This window comes from Urocitellus parryii, chromosome 3, assembly GCF_045843805.1.
Source record: "Urocitellus parryii isolate mUroPar1 chromosome 3, mUroPar1.hap1, whole genome shotgun sequence".
Taxonomy (NCBI): domain Eukaryota; kingdom Metazoa; phylum Chordata; class Mammalia; order Rodentia; family Sciuridae; genus Urocitellus; species Urocitellus parryii.
The window spans coordinates 4,316,879-4,338,887 of NC_135533.1; the positions used below are offsets into that span (position 1 = coordinate 4,316,879).

Consider the following 22,009-nt stretch of genomic DNA (forward strand, 5'->3'; position numbering starts at 1 on the left):
GTCCATTAGATCCAAATTCGCCCCGAATGTTAACGCCTGAAGCAAGAAAGGCATTAAAAATCATTGAAACATATATGGAAAACATGCATTTGGATAGAATTGATATAAGTTTGCCTTTATTATTTATTGTACTACCAACAAAAAATATTCCTACAGGAGTATTTTGGCAAGAAGGTCCATTATTATGGATACATTTATCTTATTCTCCTAACACTATTCTTACTAGGTATCCTGAGGCTGTAGGACAATTAATACTCAAAGGAATAAAAGCAGCAAAGGGAGTGTTTGGAATTTCTCCCAATAAAATTATTACTCCATATACTATGAATCAAATTGATGAGTTAGCTAATGAGTTAAATACTTGGGCAATAATCATGTGCAAATCTAATGTTTCATTTGATAACCACTTACCATCTAATCCTTTATTGTCTTTTTGGTCATTGCATCCTGTAATTTTTCCAAAAATGACAAGAAAAACACCTATCATAAATGCTCCAAATATATTCACTGATGGGTCGAATAATGGTACAGCAGCAATAGTTACACCTGATCAAACTTTTACATTTTTAGTACTCAAACAATCAGCTCAAAAGGTAGAGCTTAATGCAGTATTACAAGCTTTTGTTATGTTAAAGATTCTGTATTTAATTTATTTTCCGATAGTCAGTATATAGTTAATGCTATAGTATCCCTTGAAGATGCTGGTAGGATTTCCCCTTCCTCTACTGTTTTCTTTTTGCTTTCCACTATACAAAGTCTAATCTGGGACAGAAAAGATCCATTCTTTATAGGACATATCAGGGCACATACAGGATTGCCTGGAGCCCTTAGTTTGGGCAATGATTTAGCAGATAAAACTACACATGACATACATATTTTCTCTACACCAGAAGAAGCTACAAATTTTCATAAAAAGTTCCTTGTTAATGCTAATACTTTACAAAAGTGTTTTAAAATAACTAAGGAACAAGCTAGACAAATAATAAAACAATGTCAAAATTGTGTGACCTTTTTACCACAAGTTAATCTTGGAGTCAATCCTAGAGGATTGATACCTAACCATCTTTGGCAGATGGACGTCACACACTTGCGAGAATTTGGAAAATTAAAATATTTGCATGTTACAGCTGATACTTCTTCTGGATTTTTGATGGGCTCCCTTCATGCCGGAGAAAAAACTAAAGATGTTATAGCTCATTGCTTACAAAATTTTGCCACTGTGGGCGTTCCAAAACAGTTAAAAACAGATAATGCCCCTGGTTATACTTCTACCTCTTTTAAACAATTTTGCTCAACATTTGGCATTACTCATATAACAGGAATCCCATACAATCCACAGGGACAAGGCATAGTTGAAAGAGCTCATCAAACTATTAAAATGTACTTATTAAAGCAAAAAGAAGGAATTGGGAAGGGGTATATATTCCCCAAAGATAAACTTAAAATAACCCTTTTTACTCTAAACTTTTTAAATTTGGATTCATCAGGGCTTAGTGCTGCAGAAAGTCATATGTGTCCAAAAAATGTACATAAGCCTACGGCACTTTGGAAGGATATTGTAACAGGACAATGGAAAGGTTCTGACCCAGTAATTGTCTGGAGTCGGGGGTCTGTTTGTGTGTTTCCACAGGGAGAACAGCAGCCGATTTGGATTCCAGAGAGATTAACTAAGGTTCTGACCCAGTGATTGTCTGGAGTCAGGGGTCTGTTTATGTGTTTCCACAGGGAGAACAGCAGCCGATTTGGATTCCAGAGAGATTAACTAAGGTTCTGACCCAGTGATTGTCTGGAGTCAGGGGTCTGTTTATGTGTTTCCACAGGGAGAACAGCAGCCGATTTGGATTCCAGAAAGATTAAGTAAAGCGATTTCTACAGACCAAAAAGAAGAGGATTTGGCTCAAATCCATAACAACTGATATCCAAAACTCCAGTTTGGCTATTCTTACATCTGCGACAGAACCAGGATACTTTTTTCAATATATATTTTATTATTGCCCTTTCCCATATCATGAAGTTCTATTTTGTTTTTTGAGCTCATACAGACCTAGGTTATTGTTTTGCTGATCAGTTCTATTTTTTTGACCATAGAGTTTTTTTTTTTTTTTAATGTTTAGTTTTCGGCTGACACAACATCTTTATTTGTATGTGGTGCTGAGGATCGAACCCGGGCCGCACGCATGCCAAGTGAGCACGCTACCGCTTGAGCCACATCCCCAGCCCCGACCATAGAGTTTTTAAACATTGCAATGGAGATTTCACCTGTAAAATGTTATAAGGCCTTTACTATTCCGTTATGTGTTGTATGTATTATATTATGTGTGCACACTTGTGTTTTGTGTTATATGTTTGAATGTACGTATGTCCATATATCATATATGATGAGCGCTCATGAAAAAATGGATCCAAATTTTTTTTCACGTGATTTAAATGATTTAATTTAAATTGGGTAAACAGCTGATGAGGATTGTTTTAATATATGAACAAAAAAGGAGGTTAACAGATCTGTTTGTTTACTTTCACCTTTCTTTTTCATAATATTTAATAATTCTGTTGAAGATAAGGTACATTGTTAAGAAAATTGTTTTCTAAAAAAAGAAAAGAAAATTGTTTTCTTGTAGTGCCTTCTGGAATGTTATATAATTTTTTCTTTAGCCATTATTGCCAGAATTCCTATCTTCATCCCAGTGCCGGTGAAGACAAAAATAAAACCAATCTACAGCTTCTGCAATAGCCATCACTGAACTGCCTGCAGAACTTGCCTGGACTATGTATCACTTGTATGCATTGTGAACTATCTGTTGGTGCAGCAACTTGTGGTAGTTTTGGGGTATTTTTGCTGATGATGTCATCAGTGGTGCAATTTTTCCAAAAGGAACCGTCAATTGGCTTGGTGTATCTTCCTCCCTTCTGCTTGTCATGGGGACCAACAGAGGTGAGGCAAAGAACCTCACCCCCCCCCCGCTGATACAAAGACCTATCCACAGGTGTGGCTGTATACTGGACAGTGACGGGTAAGATCCAATTGCAATGGTACCAACCTAAGACAGGAGGCTGACGCCTTGAGGTCAGCTCATCAGATAATGGGTAAGAACCATATGTGCTATTGGACAACCTAAGGCAGGCACAGTCCCTAAGCCACATGCTTGTTGTTTAAACAGAGACGAGGAGATGTTGAGAGCCACAGCCGAAGGGGCCCCAGCAAACTTCCAGCTGCCAGCTGATGATTGGCTCACAGCAGCCCCAGCAACTTCTAGCTGCTAACTGATTGGCTCCTCTGCGGTGACGCTCATTGGGCTGTTTTGCCGCCCTTTCAGACCATGGAGCTGCTCATTGGGGGACTTTTTTTGGCTCCGCCCATGCAACCCAGCCAATCGGCCTCAAGAGCAGGAGGAGTGGGGGAGGTTGAGAGGCTTGTGGGAAGCCGGTGGTGGCAGTTGGGCTCTGAAGGTTTTCCTGAGGAGCTGTTTTGTTTGGCATGTGTGGTTCTAAAAATAAAGTTCGTTTCTTTTGACAAGTGGCTCCTGAATTGTGCCCAGCCAGACTGCGGCAAGACAGGACCTGGGATGGCCAGGGACTTCCTGGAAGGAGTGAGTTCACAGCCGTGGGTGCACATCGTCCGTGGCCTTAACTTGGTGAATGTTCCCTGGGGACCCATTTCCAAACCCATGCTGCTCACTGGTGGGTCCAGGATGGTGCCCAAAGGAGAAGCAGGTATGCAGTCTGTGGGGAGCAGTAACCCTCACTGCCACAGGTGAAGCCTGCACACCCTCCGGCTCTGCCACGCCACTAATTGAGTGGGAACTGTATAATTTTTAAAAAATTGCAATGATCTATATTTAAAGGTGCATGAGCTGGCAGTTAGGCTTATGCATGTTTATCTCTTCACTTTTGTGGTGGCAACACTTATGACCCACTCAATCTGCAATTCTGAAAGAAACAACACGCTGTGTGAACAGGAGATGTCCTGCTGGGTGTCATGCGTGCATCACGGAGGCTCTGGTCCCAGGGACCAGCAGTGCTCCGTCCCCACCCCTGGGAACCCGTCCTGTGCTGATGTGAGCACAACAGCTCAGATTCATAAGCAGGTAAGACCCAGCAACCTGTCCCTGGGTCACCTGGCACACTCCACCAGCCAGGTGTCTTCCTGCTCCTCCAGTGCTCCCCCTTCCTGAGGCTGCCTGCATCCTCCTGTGCATGCACATGGCAGCTTCCTCTCCCGTCCACCTGCTGATGGACAGTTCCTTTCCATGTCGTGCCTGATGCTGCACAGAACACGGGAGGGCCGACACCTCTGAGGTGCTGATTGTTCCTTTAGGCATATACCCTGGGGTGGGTTGCTGGATCACATGGGAGCTGTTTTTGATTTTTTGAGGGGCCTGCATCTGTTTTCTCCAGTGGCAGTGCAAGGCCCCTTCCTCCACACCCCACCAGTGCTCGCCTCTTGTCCTTCTGATGACAGCCCTCCTTGCAGGTGTGAGGTCACCTCATGTGGCTTTGATTGCCTTTCCCTGTTGATCTGGGATGGTGAGCACCTTGCACATGCTGGACAGGCCGTGCCACTTTAGAGGGCTCACCCTGCAGAAATAACTCACACCTACCTGCAAGAGTGTTCTTGCAGCAGAAATCATATCAGGAGAAAAGCCCCTTGATATACATGTCAAACAACAGGGGGATGTTGGGAGAAATCAAGGCACTAGCATGTATCACATACTCTGATAGGGCTCTGAGCTGCCACTGACCCATGCAGCCTATTTCTCCTAAAAGGACACTTATGGTTATACGTTGGTACATAAGATGAAAGTGTTTGGGGAAAGGGAGGGAATGTGTTCTCATTTAAAAGTAGGAAACTCTAAGCAAAATAACGGCCCCATAAAGAATTCCACATCCAAATTAAGGGTTTTTTGTTAAGCAAACCTCTGAGCCACATCTGCAGCCCTTTTTATTTTGAGACAGGGTCTCACTGAATTGCTTAGGGCCTTGCTAACTTGCTGAGGCTGGCTTTGAATTTCCGATCCTTCTGCCTCAGCCTTCTGAGTCACTGGGATTACTGGTGTGCATCACATGCCTGGCTTTAATTGAGGGTTTTGACAGGGAGATTATCCTGGATTGCCAGGTTGGCCCAGAGGGACAGGGTGCTACAGGAGGGAGGGAGGCAGCCAGGGCTGAGGAGACAGAGCAGAGGTGGGAGAGACAGTGAGCCACAGGTTGCAGGCCCTGTGGGAGCCGGAAACCACAGAGGACAGGCTCTCCCCTACAGCCTCCTGAGGGAGGTGGCCCTGAGACACCCTGGCTTGAGCTCAGGGAGACTCCTGACCTCCAGACTGTGAGATAACAAAGGTGTGTTGTTCAAGCACACAAGGCCTGGTGAGTTGTCATAGCAGAGGACAGGTAGGTGACAGAGGTAGAGATAACAAGTGCCTGATAGAAACATCCATCATCTCAAGTAGGATGAGGAGGCAAGGCAGACAGGACACATCACTCCTTGCTTATGTTGGTGTTTTTATAATTAACATTTATTACTCCCCTAAGTTATTACTCCCAGTTATTCTGGAGGCTCAGGCAGGAGGATTGTAGGTTCAAGACCCAGCAAGACCCTGTCTCAAAATAAAAAGGGCTCGGAATGCAGCACAGTGACATTGTGCCCCTGGGTTCAGTACCACTACAGAAAAAAATAAAAAATAAAACATACCTGGCACGGTGGCACACACCTGTAATCCCAGCAGCTCCAGAGGCTGAGGTAGGAGGATGGTGCATTCAAAGCCAGCCTCAGCAACTTAGTGAGGCTTTAAGCAACCTAGTGAGACCCTGTCTCAAAATGAAAAATAAAAAGGTTGTGTCTGTGGCTAAGGGCCTGGGTCCAATCCCTGGTGTGTGTGTGTGTGTATAAATCAAAACATAAGTATATCCTTAAAATAAAAATATAACCAGTTTTTACCAACAGTCAGAATGGTGGGAGAACTAAGGATGGAAGGGAATGGACAAGAGCCTCCTGGCACACGCAGCTCTTTCCTTTTCTCTCCTGCAATTTGGTGAAGAACATCTATAATAGTCTCTGGTTTTCAGAAAGGATCCTCAGATAAATTGGGAAGGTCTCACAAACTTCCATAGGCAATAGCTTAAAATACACTGCTCATTTTAAATTAGATTCACTTGGAGCACAGCAAGAGAAGAAAGGAAGCAGAAATAAGAGGAGTAAATACTTCCCACTGGAGCAACAAGAAGTGTTAAGCATCGGGAAACCTGAGCTGCAAGAAGTATAGAAAGTGTGTGCGCAAGCGCATGCAATCTCCTCCATATATGCATAGGTAGATATATTTGAATTAGTTTTCCAGAGGATAGAGCCAACAGCGCGGGTGCACATGGTTCATCACTAGGAATCGATCGGTTCGTGCCATTCTGGGGACTGTGAGGTTTCACTGCCTGCCATCGAGAGACCCAGCAGAACCAGAGTGAAGCCAGAGGCTGCTGTTGAAGCCCTGAAGTCTGGAACAAGAACCAGGAGCCCCAGTGTGCAAGGACAGGGTATCCCAGCCGTGGAGCAGAGAGCTGCCTTCCTTGCATTTCTTTGTTCGGTTCAGGCCCACGATGGGTCAGATGGAACCACTCACATAGTGAGGGTGGGTCTTCTTCAATCAGTCAGATTCAATCTCTTCCAGAAGCACTGTCATAGACACACCCAGAATCATATTTTTGGGCATCTCGCAGCCTCTCAAATTGACAAATAGTTTAATATCCTGACACTCGCACGTGCGCACAAACATACATTTGCGGTTCATTGGACTTTTATTATTATTGTATTAGGTTGTATTTAAAATTTCTTAGTTTGAGATACAGATTCCCAGTAAGTCACAAAACACTACAGAGACGTCTTTTGTGCCATTCTTCCAGTTTCCTCCCATGGTATACCTCGAGTAAACAGGGTCCAACATTCAAACCAGGGCATTAACATTGGCATGGTGTGCACTTATAGTTCTGGGTCTTTTTTTGGTAGGGGCAGGTAACTGGGGATTGAACTCAGGGGCACTTGACCACTGAGCCACATCCCCAGGCCTATTTTGTATTTTACATAGAGACAGGGTCTCACTGAATTGCTCAGTGCCTCACATTTGCTGAGGCTGGCTTTGAACTTGTGACCCTCCTGTCTCAGCCTCCCAAGCTGCTAGGATTACAGGCGTGTGCCACTTCTTCTGGCTTGGTCCTTTTTCAAAGCAGTTTTATTGAGTTATAATTGATATACAAGGAACTGTAAAGGTAGACATCTAGTGGTCCCCCCTCCCATCTGAGGGGGACATGTCCCAAGACACTCAAAGGACAACTGAGAGCTGTGGCAGAGCACTTGCCCAGCACGTGTGACGCACCACATAAAAATAAATAAAGATACTGTGTCCATCTACAACTAAAAACAAATTTTAAAAAAAAGAACACGACACAGTGGGTAGTGCTGGCCCCACGTGAGCTCCTTCCCACACAGCTTCCCGCTGAAGGAGCTCTCCCCCTCGCCCTGGCCCTCTGGGGCTACTGTGAGTAAGGCGAGGAGGACCTGAAGACAGCGTGAGGGGGCCCCGGGGGACTAGGGAGACAGCACACACCGCGGGGGACACTGGACAGGGCAGGCCTCCCGGCCCCGCAGAGCTCAGCGAGCTCCCGTCGGCTACTCGGACGGGGCAGGGTTTAATCATCGACTTCTGGAATTTTTCACCTTTGGCTGTGGTCGCTAGGGTAACCGAAGTCACCGCCGCAGAAGGTGACTCTGGTGCTCGCTGCAACGGGCCGCCGCCGCTCGGGGCCGGACGGGTGCTTGGCCGCCCACTCGCCCCCGCGTCTGCCCGCTGTGTGCCCGGCCACCACCCTCGGGGACCTGACGGCGAGGCGGCAGCTTTGGAACTGACCCCAGCGTCACATCGGTAGCACCCGGACGCCGCAGCCCAGCCACGGCGGTGGCGCAACGCCGCTGGGCCCCGGGATCTTCCCCCGTGGCCGCTCCCCACCGTCCCGGGCCGCCCGCGCGCGCTCAGGACCGACGCGCCTCGCGGGGCCGCGCACGCAAGCGGGGGCAGCCGGGAGGAGCGCCGCGCCGTCGATGGCCGAGGCGCGCTCGCGGAGGCCGCCGGGAGGAGCGCCGCGCCGTCGATGGCGGGGCCGCGCGCGTTAGCGGGGCCGCGCACGGCAGCGCGGCGGCCGCCATCTTCCGTCCCGGCGGCAGCGGCGGTGCAGGCGCGGGGTCAGCGGCGCGGCGGCGCCCCTCGCTCGGCCCGGCGGCGGGCGTGGACCAGGCAGGAGCCCGGGGGCCGCCCGCCCCTTCGCCGCCCGCGCGCCCGCCGGCTGGGTGCGGAGCGCAGACCCCGCCCGGAGCGCCGGACCCGCCCGAGGCCGCCCGCGCCCCCCGGGCCGCGCAGATGGGATAGGCGGCGAAGATGTTCAGCTTCGAAGGGGACTTCAAAACGAGGCCCAAGGTGTCGCTCGGCGGCGCGAGCAGGAAGGTGAGGGCAGCGCCGGGCTGGGCCGGGCCTGCCTGGGCGCGAGGGCGGCGCCGCTGCGGTGCCCGCGTCCCCCGCCCCGCCGCATCCCCCTGAGCCCTGGTCGTCCACCCTGAGCCCCCATGGTCCACCCTGAGCACCCGTCGTTCACCTGAGCCCCGGTGGTCCACCCTGAGCCCCCGTCGTCCCCCTGAGCCCCCATGGTCCACCCTGGGTCTCCGTGGTCCCCCTGAGCCCCCGTCGTCCACCCTGAGCCCCCGTCGTCCCCCTGAGCCCCCATGGTCCACCCTGAGCCCCCGTCGTCCCCCCGAGTCTCCGTGGTCCACCTGAGACCCCGTGGTCCACCCTGAGACCCCGTTGTCCCCTCTGATTCCACTGTTCCTCCGCACCGCCGAGTCCACCCTGAGCCCCCGTCGTTCACCTGAGCCCCGGTGGTCCACCCTGACCACCCCCCCGCCGTCTCCCCGCACCGCCGCGTCCACCCTGAGTCCTGATGGTCCACCTGAGCCCCAGCGTCCACCCTGACTCCCTGTCGACCCTCTGTGTCCCCCCGCGTTCACCCTGGCCCGCCTACCAGCCCCCGGCACTCCCCACCACCCTGCGGCGCAGGTGACTACTCTGACCCGCCGCGTCCTCCGGCCGGCGGTGTCCACCCAGCCCGTAATGTCCGCGTGCATGATGGCCAGCGATCCTGGGAGTGGCCCTGCCTCGCTGCTCCGCCCCTGCGTCGGACCCAGCCGTGTGGGCCCTGTGCTTGCCGTGCTGGTAAAGTTGGCCGAGTTTAATGAGCCGCAGTGTACAGAGTGGTCTTTCCCCCCTCGGGGATAGCTTGTTGCCCTTCCAGCGGGGTTGGCTTTTAACCCCGGGCCGGTTTTCAAGTCCTAGTAAGAACTGCCCCAAAAGATGTAAGCCAGGGTGGTTTCTGAGGGCAGTGGAAGTGGACCTGGGCCCAGGTGGGCGAGAAGTGTGCTAGCACCTTTAACATTTGAGGTGTCTGGTGGTGATTGGTGGAAGTAGCTGCAGAGCTAGGTGCTGGAAATAGATACTTGTCAGGCATAATTGAGTTGGAAGGGGCTTGTGAACTATTGACAGTTTTATACCAGAACAGAGTTCTACAGGGGGGACTTGAGAGAACTCTAGGAGTTGACAGAGTTGGCGGTGGAAAGATGGCATACTTGTTTTTGGAGCTAGTAGCACCTCCCATGTTGCCCCTGTATGCATGAACCTTGTGGCTTCTGTGGTCATGAGTGCCTGGCTTGTCCTGACACAGGCTTGGAGTTTTTTCACCCAATAACACATCTTTACTTATCTGTTGATCAGAATCTCCAGGCAAGGTTGTGCGTACATTTTGCTCCCCGCCCTCCTACCAGGAATTGAACTTGGGGACACTGAGCCACATTCTCAGCCCTGTTTTTATTTTATTTAGAGACAGGGCCTCACTGAGTTGCTTAGCACCTCGCTTTTGCTGAGGCTGACTTTGAACTTGGTTGGGATCCTCCTGCCTCAGCCTCCACAGTCAGGCATGCACCACCGCACCTGCACATTTTGCTTTTTAACTGTGCAAACAGTTCCCTCCTTTTAAAAACTTGACCCTGTCAGATCCACATACCTTAATCATCTTACAGTGGTCCTCCTGCCTGTGAAATTGGAACGGGTGAGGGGCAGGTAGCAGAGTCTTCCTGGCCATGGGTCTAGCTTTGGCCCATTCCCACTGAGAGAGTCCCAGAGTTGCCCTCTCTTCAGGCATGCGTCCCCAAGGTCATTCTCCAGAGAGGGCAAAAGGGAAGTGGGTGCCCCAGGCCAGTACAGGAATCTGGGTGGAACTAGGGCTAAATTTAGCTTAAAAGTTTTTTACACCCATATGTAGATGGCTCAGTGCTCACATCAGATGAAGAACATTCTTAGGAGTCTCTTTCAGTGTTCTTCCTCCTAGGGTGACTCCTCCTCTGACCTTATTTTCCATAAATGAGCTTTCCTGTTGTTCCTAGGTGAGGTTGCATACATCCTGTCCTTTCTTTGTGCCGGGCTTCTTTGACTTAGCATCATCTCTGAGATACTTCCAGATGTGCCACCCAGGTCCACTGTGTGATCATGCCACAGTCTGTCCTCTGCTTTTCAAAGGCATTTGTTGTGTGTGTCTTGGTGGACATCACTTATCCTGTAGGTCGTGTGTCATCCGTGAGCCACCCTCAGCAGCGTGCCTGCCAGTGCTGCGGCCAGTGGCATCAGAGAGGGTCAGAGGCTCCAAGTCTTTGCCAACACTTGGTTTTGTGAGTCCTTTTCATTTTGGCAAGTCTGGGAGGGCTGTGGATTCCTTGTGGCCTTACTTTTGTTCCCTGGTGGCCAGTGATTGAGCACTGTAATGCCAGATTTGTGGGACCCCAGTAGACCTCCAGGAGCCAAATCCAATGCAATCACACAAGAGTCTTTTTTTTTTCCCCCACACAAGAGTCTCGAGCCTGACTCACAACCATTTCCAAAGCAGCGGTCCCAGGGAGTGAGTCCCAACCCTTAGTTCAGGTTTTGGGGGATTTATAGGTTTTGGGGGATATTCTATGCGTCACAACATCACACAGCAATCATTTCACACTACGGGGAAAATCAAACAACTCTTAACATTGATTAGCACATTCACTGGCGGGAACAAGTCGGGTAAGGGTGATTGGTTAGTTCAAGTGGTGCCTACATTTGAACTGATTGGTTTAGGCCACGAGGAGTTGCAAGAGTGTGTGCGCTAAACTGCTGGGAGGCCTAATCATGTTATCAGTTAACGAAACTACTGGGAGGGTCACCTGGCATTTCAGATATTTTCCCTATCTCTCGCTGATTGGTGATTGCTAGGGGGTTGCTATGGGTCCTCACCTAGCCTGAGTCAGGGACACGTGACCAGCAGATCTCTCCTGTTAAACAACTCAGCAGGGTGGGTATGTGCCTGGGAGCGCTCTGTGGGTTTCTCCGAGGACAAAGGTCACGCCCCCTCCCTCTGGACAGGCCTTGAGGTAGAAGATGGTTTCTCAAAAATGGGAGTCACATCCGTTTCTCAAAACCTATAAATCCTCACTGAACTAAGGGTTGGGACTCACTCCCTGGGACCTACATGTGCGTGTTCTTCAGTCTCTTTGGGTCTACAAAAGTCCTTTCCCTATTGAATAAACAAAAATCATAGTGAGCTTTTCTTCATGTCTTCAGTGATTATTTGGAGTCTTCCCTTTCTTCAGCTTAGTGGGAAACCAGATATCACCTTTTGAATAAATATATCTTCTCAAATTAAATGAATATTTGTAGTGTTTATTAATCTATAAAGGCTCTGTAGAGGAAGTCTTGACAAGCTTATAATCTTGCTGGGAAGGTAAAATTTAAAACTTGACAAGTGAGGCTGGGGTTGTGGCGCGTGTGATGCCTTGGGTTACGTCCTCAGCACCACATAAAGACAAATAAATAAAATAAAGGTATGTGTCCATCTACAACTAAAAAATATTTAAAAAAAAAAATAAAACGTGACAAATTAAATAGCAGTAGACTGGTGGATCTCCCGTGGGCTGACCTGGGAGTGCGAGCTGCTTGGCCCGGTCCTGCCCTCGGAGCACTAGGTGTAGACAGCTTTTACTTCCTAATACTTCTGAAATCAGGTACATGTTGATGACATGACATATTTTAATTGGCACATTGTTTTCCTTAGTACATAGAATACCATTTTGGGGTCATTTGATTTTAACTCCACTGAACCCACTTAGTAAATCAAAAATTAAGGGAAAAAAGTCAATAAGGGGGATGATGATGCTCACAGAATCTGGGTTGTCGGTACCATGGTAGTTAGCATCTTTCTTGAGCTTATTCTTGCCTCTGCAGGCAGCGCTGTTTCTCCCTCAGGGGATCTTGGCTGTGTGGTTACCTGATCACACGCATTGATCTCAGTTCCAGAGTCTGGAGAGGAAGCTTGCTCGGCTTGGGTTTGGTTCCATTTGGGAGCTGAGTCGGAGCAGGGCTAGAGTCTCCTGGCACAGAGCGCCTAGGTGTGTGTCAGGGCTAGGAGGGGACGCCCGAGGAGTGGTGGGTTCTTGTGGGGTACAGCAGTGCATTACACATGGGGGAGGGAGGCACTTGGGCAGAAATCTGGGTGGCTGTCAGCAGACCTTGGCTTAGAATGTTGTGTCCTAGGATAACATGCATTTTAGGACAGGAAGGGATTAGGAAGGACAGGAGGGAAGAGTGGCCAGCAGTGCTGACTGCTGCAGGGGTGGCTGAGGCATGCACTAACCACCCCTGGGATTTGGAACTAGGGAGACCTTGGTTATGAGTAGCAGGAGTTAGAGGTCAGAGTGTAGGAAGGACCCTGCAGACCATCTGGAAGTCAAGGGAGTAGACCTATTAGAAAGGGCCCAGAAGATGGAAGCCAGGGAGAGGGGGTTCAGGGTCTAAGGAGTATTTTGGGGAATGAAGAAGGATTACTCAAGTACAGAGGAGAAAGGAAGGAAAGGGTTGTGGCTTTCAGAGACCTGGAGGAGGCAAGAGCCCCGGCAGAGTCAGGTGTAAGCAGAAGGAAAGAAGTCACTGGGTGGGTGTGGTCACAAAGGGTTCAGTTCTGTTGAGTTGCCGAAGGTAGTTGATTAATAGTGGCAGTAGACTGAGATCACTTCAGTGTTCAGGACCATGGTGTGCTCTCTTTCTTCCTTGTTTTTCTTCTTTTGTCTTTTTTGGTTTGTTTGTTCTGAGAATTGAACCCAGTGGCATTTTACCACTGAGCTATATCCCCAGCCTTTTTTTATTTTTTATTATTAAACGGAGTCACACTAAGTTGCTGAGATTGGCCTTGAACTTGCTACCCTCTTGCCTCATCCTCCCAAGTCCTGGAATTATAGGTATGGCCACCCTGTCCAACTGTCCCTGGCTAAAAAAAAAAAAAACCCTAGTAGATTGTTTTCCAGAGCAGTTTAGGTTTGCAGACAGCAGAGCAGATGGCTGACTTCCATGTGTCCCTTGTCTTGCGCCTTACCCTTCCTCAGTTATTATGTTGCCTTAGTGTGGATCTTATGACAGCTGATTAACCTATGTCAGTGCATTATTGTTAACTCAAGTCCATAGTATAAATAAGATTCACTGCTTGTGTTGGACGTTCTTTGGGATTGACAGATGTGCACTAACATCTGTCGATCCTTATAGCACACACAGAAAGATCTTCTTTCTCTGTTCTGCTTGTTTATCCCTCTCTCCCCTCAACCTCTGGCAACCACAGATTTTTTTTTCCTGTCTCTGTGGCTTTGTACGCAGAGTTTGTGCATGCCAGGCAATTTCTCTACCAGCCCCTGCCCTTCTTAAATTCATTTTAAGATAGGGCCTTGCTAATTTGCCCAGGCTGACCTTGAACTTGCAACCTCCTGCCTCAGCCTCCTGAATAGCTAAGGTATAGGCTGCATGGCCTTGACAGTCTTTACTTTGTTATTGGTGTTGTGCATTTGGTGGGTTTGGCCTTTGCAGTTCAAATTCTCTCACTTTGCAGTATGCTTATCTGCTTGTGTCTTTTTGAATCCCCAACCCCAAATGGTATTTCATTGTGTGGATGCATTAGAGTTTATTCACTCACCTGTGTAAGGGACATATTGTATTGAAGAACACCATGATTGCTTCCAAGTATTGGCAGTTATGAATAAAGCCTCTGTAAACATTTGTGTGTAGATCTTTGTATGGACATCAGTTCCAAGTCATTTGGGTAAATATCAAGAAGTACCACTTTGGGATTCTGTGTTAAAACTAGATGTTTCACTTTGTGGAAAGCTATCAAACTGCCTTCAGCAGTGACTACAGCCTTTTGCACACCCACCATCAATGACTGGGCATTCCTGTTGCCCCATGTCCTTGTCAGCCTTTGGTGTTGTCAGTATTCTGGTTTTAGCCATCGGTATTGAGGGTCTTTTCATACGCCCACTTGCCAATCTACGTATCTTTTTTGAAGAGGTATCTGTAGATCTTTTGCCAAGTTTAAGTTGGGTTGTTTGCTTTTTTATTGTCGTGGTTTTCATTTTTGGATTTGTTTGTTGTTGTTTGTATGTGGGATTGAACCTGAGCACCTAACCAGGTTAACTGAACTATACCCCAGCCCTTTTTATTTTGAGAACAGGGTCTTGCTGAGTTGCTGAGGCTGGCCTCTGACTTGCTTGACCTCCCAAGTTGATGTGATTACAGGTGTGCACCACTGCACCCATCTCTTATTACTGTGTTTTGACATTTTCATTTACATTTTGTATGTATTTTATATACAAGTCCTTTTTCAGCTCTGTCCTTTGCAGGTATTCTTTCCCAGCCTGTGGCTTGTTTATTCATTCTCTTTTAAGAGGGTCTTTCACAGAAGGTTTTTGTTGTTGTTGTTTGTTTGTTTTTTACTTTTATTTATTTAGTTCTGGAGATTGAACCCAGGAGCATTCTGCCTCTGAGTTACACATCTCCAGCCTTTTTCTTTTGTATTTTTGAGACTGGATCTTGCTAAGTGGCCCAGTCTGGCCTTGAACCTGAGATCCTCCAGCTTCAGTCTCCAGAGTAGTTGGGATTACAGATGTGAGCTACTGCTCCTGGCTAGAAGTTTTTAATTTTAATGAAGTTCAGTTTACCAATATTTTTTTCATGGATCATGCTTCTAGTGTTGTAAAAGTTTTTGCCAAACCCAGCATCACTTAGATTTTCTCCTGTTATTTTCAAGTACTTTTATATTTTACAATCATTTTTTAAATTAGATTTTTTATTGGCATGTGTGTGTTGAAAAGCGTGCTCCTTTTCAACACGGGGCTCCAGCGTGGACTGGTCACATCAGGGCCATGAGCCTTTCTGTCCCCAGTCCCCGTCACCTCTTGCTGCGGAGCCTTCAGGCTCCTCTCCTCTCTTCCTCATGAAGTGCACAGTAGGTTCTGGTGAACTGTAGGCACCCCTACTGTGCTGGGAGCCCCAGAACTCACTCCTGGTACCTGTGATCTGCCGCCCTGCATTCCCTCTCCTCCCTTCCCAGCCTCTCGTCCTCACTGCTGGACACCCAGGCTGGCTTCTTCCAGCATCCACCTGGGGGAGGACAGGCTCCCACGCCTGTCTGTCTGGCTTACTTCCCTCGACTCGCTGTCCTCCAGCCCTACTTCTTAGAGCTGAGTGATCCGCCCGAGTGTACCTGTGCTCCATTTCCTTTGTCCCTCCTCTGTCAGTGGGCACCCAGGTCCAGTCTAGGCCTTGGCTGCGGTGGAGGGTGTTGCATTAAGTGTGAGCATGCAGGCGTCTCTTAGATATGCTAATTTCATTTTTTTAATATTTATTTTTCAGTTTTCGGTGGACACAACATCTTTATTTTATTTTTTTATGTGGTGCTGAGGATCGAACCCAGCGCGTTACTGCTTGAGCCACATCCCCAGTCCCTGCTGATTTCATTTCTTTGGGATATACACTTAGGGGAGTACCTGGTAGCTGGATCAGAAGATGAATCTGTTTTTAGTTTTTTGAGGACCATCTGTACTGTTCTCCATAATGCCTATAACTGATTTACATTCTCACCAATATTTGTTGTTTTTCCTCTTTCATAATAACTAACCTGACTGGGGTGAAATCATATTTCTTTCTGGGTTTGATTTTCATTTCCCTGATGGCTAATGATATTGAGCATTTTTTAAAAAAAATATTTATTTTTAAGTTTTTTTAGGTAGACACAATATCTTTGTTTTACATTTGTGTGGTGCTGAGGATGGAACCCAGTGCCTTGTGCATGCTAGGTGAGCGCTCTACCACTGAGCCACCACCCCAGCCCTTGAGCATTTTTTTTCATATATTTGTTGGCTTTTTGTATCTCTCTTCTTGAGAAGGGTCTATTCAGATTATTGCCTATTTTATTTTATTTTTTTCCTGAGTGGCTTACATGTTCTGGATATTAACCCATCAGGTGAATAGCCGGCAGGTGGTTTTCCCATTCTGTGGTTGTCTCTTCACTCTGTGGATTGTCTCCTTTGCTGTGCACAAGTTTTTTTGTTGAACAGAATCCTAATTATGTATTTTTACTGTGTTACCTGAGCTTCTGGGATTCTATAAAAATATCACTGCCTATGCCAATATCCTGAGTGTTCTCTCTCATCTCCTTTTGAAAATTTTATAGCTTCAGGTCTTAAATTTGGGTCATTGATCCACTTTTTTTGAGGGGGCATGGGGTACCAGGGATTGAACCCAAGGGTGCTTAATCACTGAGCTACATCCCCACCAGCCCTTTTTATTTTTTTATTTTGAGTCGGCATCTTGCTAAGTAGCTGAGACGGGCCTTGAACTCGAGACCTGCCCCAGCCTCTTCTCTAGGATTACAGGCGTGCACCACCACCTCCAGCCCCTGATCCACTCTGCGCTGATTTTCATACAGGGTGAGAGAGCGTGGACGCGTTGTTCTTCGGCATGTGGGTGTCCCCTTTTCCCAGCACATCTGTTGAAGACGCTGTCCTTCCTCCAGTGTGTTTCTGACACCTGTGCTGGGAATCACTTGGCTGTAGGTGGCGGGTTATTCTGGGGTCTCCAGTCTGTCTCACTGTGCCGTGTGCCTGCTTTTCTGCCAGTGCCATGCTGTTTTGGTCAGTGTGGCACTCGACCACGTCTTGAAATCAGGTCTTGTGGAGCCTCAGCTTTGTTCCTTTTGTTCAAGATAGCTTTGGCCACTGGGTCTTCTGTGCATCCACGTGAGTCTTAGGGTTGTTTTTCTCCATCTATGAGGGGTGTCCTTGATGTTGATGGGGATTTCTGTAAATTGCTTTGGGGTCCTAAGGACAGGCCAACAGTAGTTCTTCAGTCCGTGAACCTGAGAGTTCTTCCTCTTCTATGTGTGTCTGCAGTTCCTTGTGTCAATGTTTTGTGATTTTCACTGTAGAGGCTTGTACCAGCTTTGTGTGTTCTGTGAGTGTGTGTGTTTCTAGTCTGTTTCTGGCTTTTCTTTTCTGTTCTATTGTTCTGTCTCCTCTTCATCAAGACCCCACCATCCTGATCACTGTAGTTCTACAGTGTCAGTCCCTTTGCTGACTTTAGTCTTTGTCCCTCCACACGCCACTTTGTCAGTATTCACAGAATTGCTTTGTGATTCTGACTTGGATAATTTTGAATCTGTAGATCAAATTGAGAAGAATTGACATCTTGACAATATTGAGTCTGGGAACATGGGGGCTCTCCATTTGTTCAAGTCTTCCTTTTTTTCCTTTTCTTTCTTTTTTTGTTTTTAATGGCACTGGGGATTGAACCCAGGGGTAATCTAGAGTCACATTCCAATTCATTTTATTGTATTTTGAGGTGGTCTCAGAGTAGCTGCACCTTCCTCAGGAAACACCTGAGTTCTTGATGCCCTGCTGTGGTTCCTGGTCTCTGTGTTGGTCGTGGGCTGTATGCCCCCGGTTCTCTCTGCCAAGTATAGAACGTTTTAAGAAATGTTTTCTAACAATAAAATTTTATTTTAAAAGCTGTTGTGCATGCTTATTGTGTGAGCTTTGTATAAGCTATACATGCTTATCTTTTATTTGGGGATTTTTAGGTTGTTTCTGTTTTATTGTGATCAACATGATAGCCAGCAATTTTTAATTGTTTTTTAGGATAAATGGCAGAAAGAAGTTGAACTGCTTGCGTGTTATTAAGGCTCTTGAAACACTTTGTTCTCTGGAGAAATTATGTGGATTTCTGTTCCCTGGTCTATGCTGTTAAGAGCTGTCCCTGCATCTTTCTTTCACTGCAGAGTGAAGATACAATGAGCCCCAGCATGATTTCTTTCAGTCCTTATTTGTTGCAGCTAGATACCCTGCTGTGCTCAGTACTCAGTACTTAACCCCTGTTGCAGGACGCCTTCCATGGGACCTCTCAGTTAACCTTCCATGTTCTGTGAAGCAGAGGTGGCTATACCATGAGAGAAGAAACTGAGTCCATAGAGTTGAGTGGAACCCACTGGGCTGGACATGTGAGCTCTGGTCTGCTCATCCTGGAGTGAATCGGAGGCTCTGTTCAGCCTGCACCCCGGTGTCTGCCTCCTGTTTGAAGTGTGCACTCCTATATCTGCAAGAGCAGAGACAGGGGCTTTCATGTCCTATGAAAACATGCACAACAGCTTTTAAAATAAAACTTTATTGTTAGAAAACATTTTAAAAACGTTCTATGTTTTTAATTCAGTTTCTTTATGATGTAGCTTTAGGTTACCTGATTGTGTTAAAAGAGTTAGTAAACTAGTGTGCTGGCAGGTAGCATGGTTTCTGGGACATCTCTCTCCTGTGGGACAAGCTTACAGCAAAAGTCAGAACTGTCAGGTATGAGAGGAACCTGAAGAAATGTTGAACTACCAACTGTGACGTAGCTGTGTAGCTGTTCATCGTTTCTGGGCTCTCTTGGTCACATCTTGCAATTTGAAAGTTGTAATTCTTGATAAGAGAAAGTTGGGTAGATTATCACTAATCTTCCTTGCTTTAAAAATGTTTCCAATCTCTAGTTAGTGGCCTTTAAAATTTTTAAAATTTTTTAATTGAGGGGAAATTTAAAGAAGACCTTCTAAAGAGCACAGGGTGACATCTTCTCTTACTAAGAGACCCTTCACTTCCCACTGTGGCTGTTTCCTTGGTGTCCTTTCAGAATTGGTCTAAACATGATTAAACATCTCCCTTATTTTCAGAATCAGTAAGAGAATGAATTATTCTTCACCTCCCACTATATCTTAGTGATCCCGCAGGAACTTTTTTATGCCTTTTGTATTTATACACACACACACACACACACATTTAGTTGTAGATGTATACAATACCTTTATTTTATTTATTTTTATGTGGTGCTGAGGATCGAACCCAATGCCTCATAAGCGTGAGGCAAGCTCTCTGCCACTGAGCCACAGTCCCAGCCCCATGTCTGTTACTTTTAATGGATGCATAATGTTCCATTGCTTGGATTATGGCACCCTTAAGATAACAACTTCCCTATTGATGGATATAAAAAGACTGTGGATTTGGTATTAAAATAGTGCCATTGTTGGGTGCAAGGACACATGCCTGTAATCCCAGTGGCTCTGGAGATTGAGACAGGAGGGTAGCAAATTTGAGTCCAGCCTCAGCAACTTAGCAAGGCCCTAAGCAATTTAGTGAGACCCTGTCTTAAAAAAATAAATTTAAAAATGAGCTGGGGTGCTGGGGTTGTAGCTCAGTGGTAGAGTGCTTGCCTAGTATGTGTGAGACCCTGGGTTCAATCCCCAGGACTACATAAAAAACTAAATAAACAAAATAAAGGTATTGTGTCCATCTACAACTAAAAATATTTAAGAAAATAAAAGTCCCATTGACAACTTAAGAGAGAGAGAGAGAGAGAGAGACAAAGTGAAAAAGAGCTGGAGATGTGGCTCAGAGATAAAGTGCCTCTGGTTCAATTCCCATTGCCCCCCCACCCTGGAATACTGCTGTTTACCATTAAATTCTGATGTAAGAAAATAACATCTTTTGGAATTTATGAAAATGTGATTTAAACTGCATTTTGCTTATTTGTTTTTTGTTTTTTAAAAATACCTTTATTTTATTTGTTTACTTTTTACATGGTGCTGAGGATTGAACCCAGGGCCTTGCACATGCCAGGCAAGTGCTCTACTGCTGAGCCACAACCCCAGTCCCATTTTGCTTAGTTTTAAATGTGCTCTCCTGACTATAATGTGATAGAACATTTGGGTTATACTGAAATACAGATACAGATTTACCTATTTAGAACCCCACCTATCACTTAGAAATGAAACAATGCTAATATATGGTTGAGTTATTTTCTGGTCTTTTTGAAAACTGTTTTTGAATTGGGAATCATTGTGCATTCTGTTTTAAAAGCTTATTGGTGGCTGATACTGTTTTACTTGCATATGTGAAATTGATTGCTCTTAGGTTTTCATATAAACTCTTATGCAGGTCTACCCAGAAAGAGAAAACCACACATAATGTTGGCTGTGCATTATTCACAGATACTTCTGTTCACTTTTAATATTTTCTTTTACTCCTCGGGAAGTATTTGAGCTGACCAGTCTGTGAATCAAGTAAAATGTTAGTGGTGTGTTAGTGTGCAAGAGCCAGGAGGCATGGATCGGGGCTGGCATGAAGCTAGATGTTTTGTTTGCATACCTAAGGGGAGTAGGTGTTTTGCTGTTTTACTCAGCTTTTTTGCCTCTGTGACTGACAGATTTGACCAGAACAACAATAGAGGAGGAGAAGTCTATTTGAGGGCTCACGGTTCCAGAGGTGGCAATCCATTGACAGCTGCTTTATTCCTTAGGTTTCCAGATAAGCCAGAACAACGTGGCAGAAGAGTGTGGCAGAGGGAAGCAGCTCACACGATGATCAGAGTCTCCACTCTCCAGATACAGATACATACCCCAAAGTTATGCCCCCAGTGCCCCACTTTCTCCAGCCACACCCCCCCTGCCTTCAGTTACCACTCAGTTAATCCCATTAGGATTAAAACCCAATCACTCCCCCTCAGATCTTCTCACTACTGTCTCACCCAGACCGTAACAGCTGCTAATGAAAGATAACCCCAAAACATGAAACCGGCTGCCTCACATTTTTTTAATCAAGATGTTAGTAACAACAAAAAAAAAAATTATAAATGGCTAGCAGTAAATTTGAGCATTTGGCTTTATGAAAATTATCATGTGATTTTAAAAAAATTTAGTGGTAGATGGACACAATACCTTTATTTTACTTATTTATCTATTTTTATGTGGTGCTGAGGATTGAACCCAGTGCCTCACACATGCTGGGCAAGCGCTCTACCACTGAGCCACAACTGCAGCCCTTATACTTCAGGTTTTGACCATAAAATTTTTTATGTTCTGATGTTTTAATTAAATCTAAACTATTAATGTCATGCTATTATATAAAGAAAGCAGTTTTCCCCATTTAAAAACTTCTAAGTGGTATCTGTGAAATTTGACCATCTTTAATTTTCTGAGAAGAAAGATAATGTGCCTCATGCTCACAGAGCAAATAGTGAAGTTTGTGGTTTATATGTTCTAGGTTGGGCGAGGGTTGCAGCTGTGGTGTGAGATAGCTTTGAAAGAGGCGTGCTCTGAGAACAGTCGGCCAACAGGGTGCCTGGGTTAAAGTGTCGGTGAAGCTGTGCATCACTGCTGCGAGGCACTGGCCCTCCAGCCCTGAGTGTGAGGGAGCAAGCTGAACTGGGCCGAGCTGAGGAGCAGGGGAGCCTGGTCCTTTCTCCCAGTCTCAGTGGGTTGTTGGTCTTCTCCTCCCAGACACGTACTTAGGAACTTCTTGGTTATATCAAGCTGTTCTTTTTTTTTTTTTTAAAGAGAGAGTGAGAGAGGAGAGAGAGAGAGAGAGAGAGAGAGAGAGAATTTTTTTTTTAATATTTATTTTTTAGTTCTCGGCGGACACACATCTTTGTTTGTATGTGGTGCTGAGGATCGAACCCAGGCCGCACGCATGCCAGGCGAGCTCGCTACCGCTTGAGCCACATCCCCAGCCCATCAAGCTGTTCTTAAAACTTTAATTTCTTATTGTTTCCTTAGTTTTGCATTCTGAAAA

General features: G+C 46.4%; 1 protein-coding gene across 1 annotated transcript in view; it reads left to right on the forward strand.

Annotated features, from left to right (window-relative positions):
- Positions 1-8,316: 8,316 nt before the first annotated feature.
- Ube3c (ubiquitin protein ligase E3C) overlaps positions 8,317-22,009 on the forward strand; it is a 93,679-nt gene continuing 79,986 nt past the window's right edge. The window contains exon 1 of the mRNA XM_077795907.1: positions 8,317-8,480. Coding sequence (XP_077652033.1) covers positions 8,415-8,480 — 66 coding nt within the window. The 5' untranslated portion in view covers positions 8,317-8,414. The remainder of the gene's footprint in view (positions 8,481-22,009) is intronic.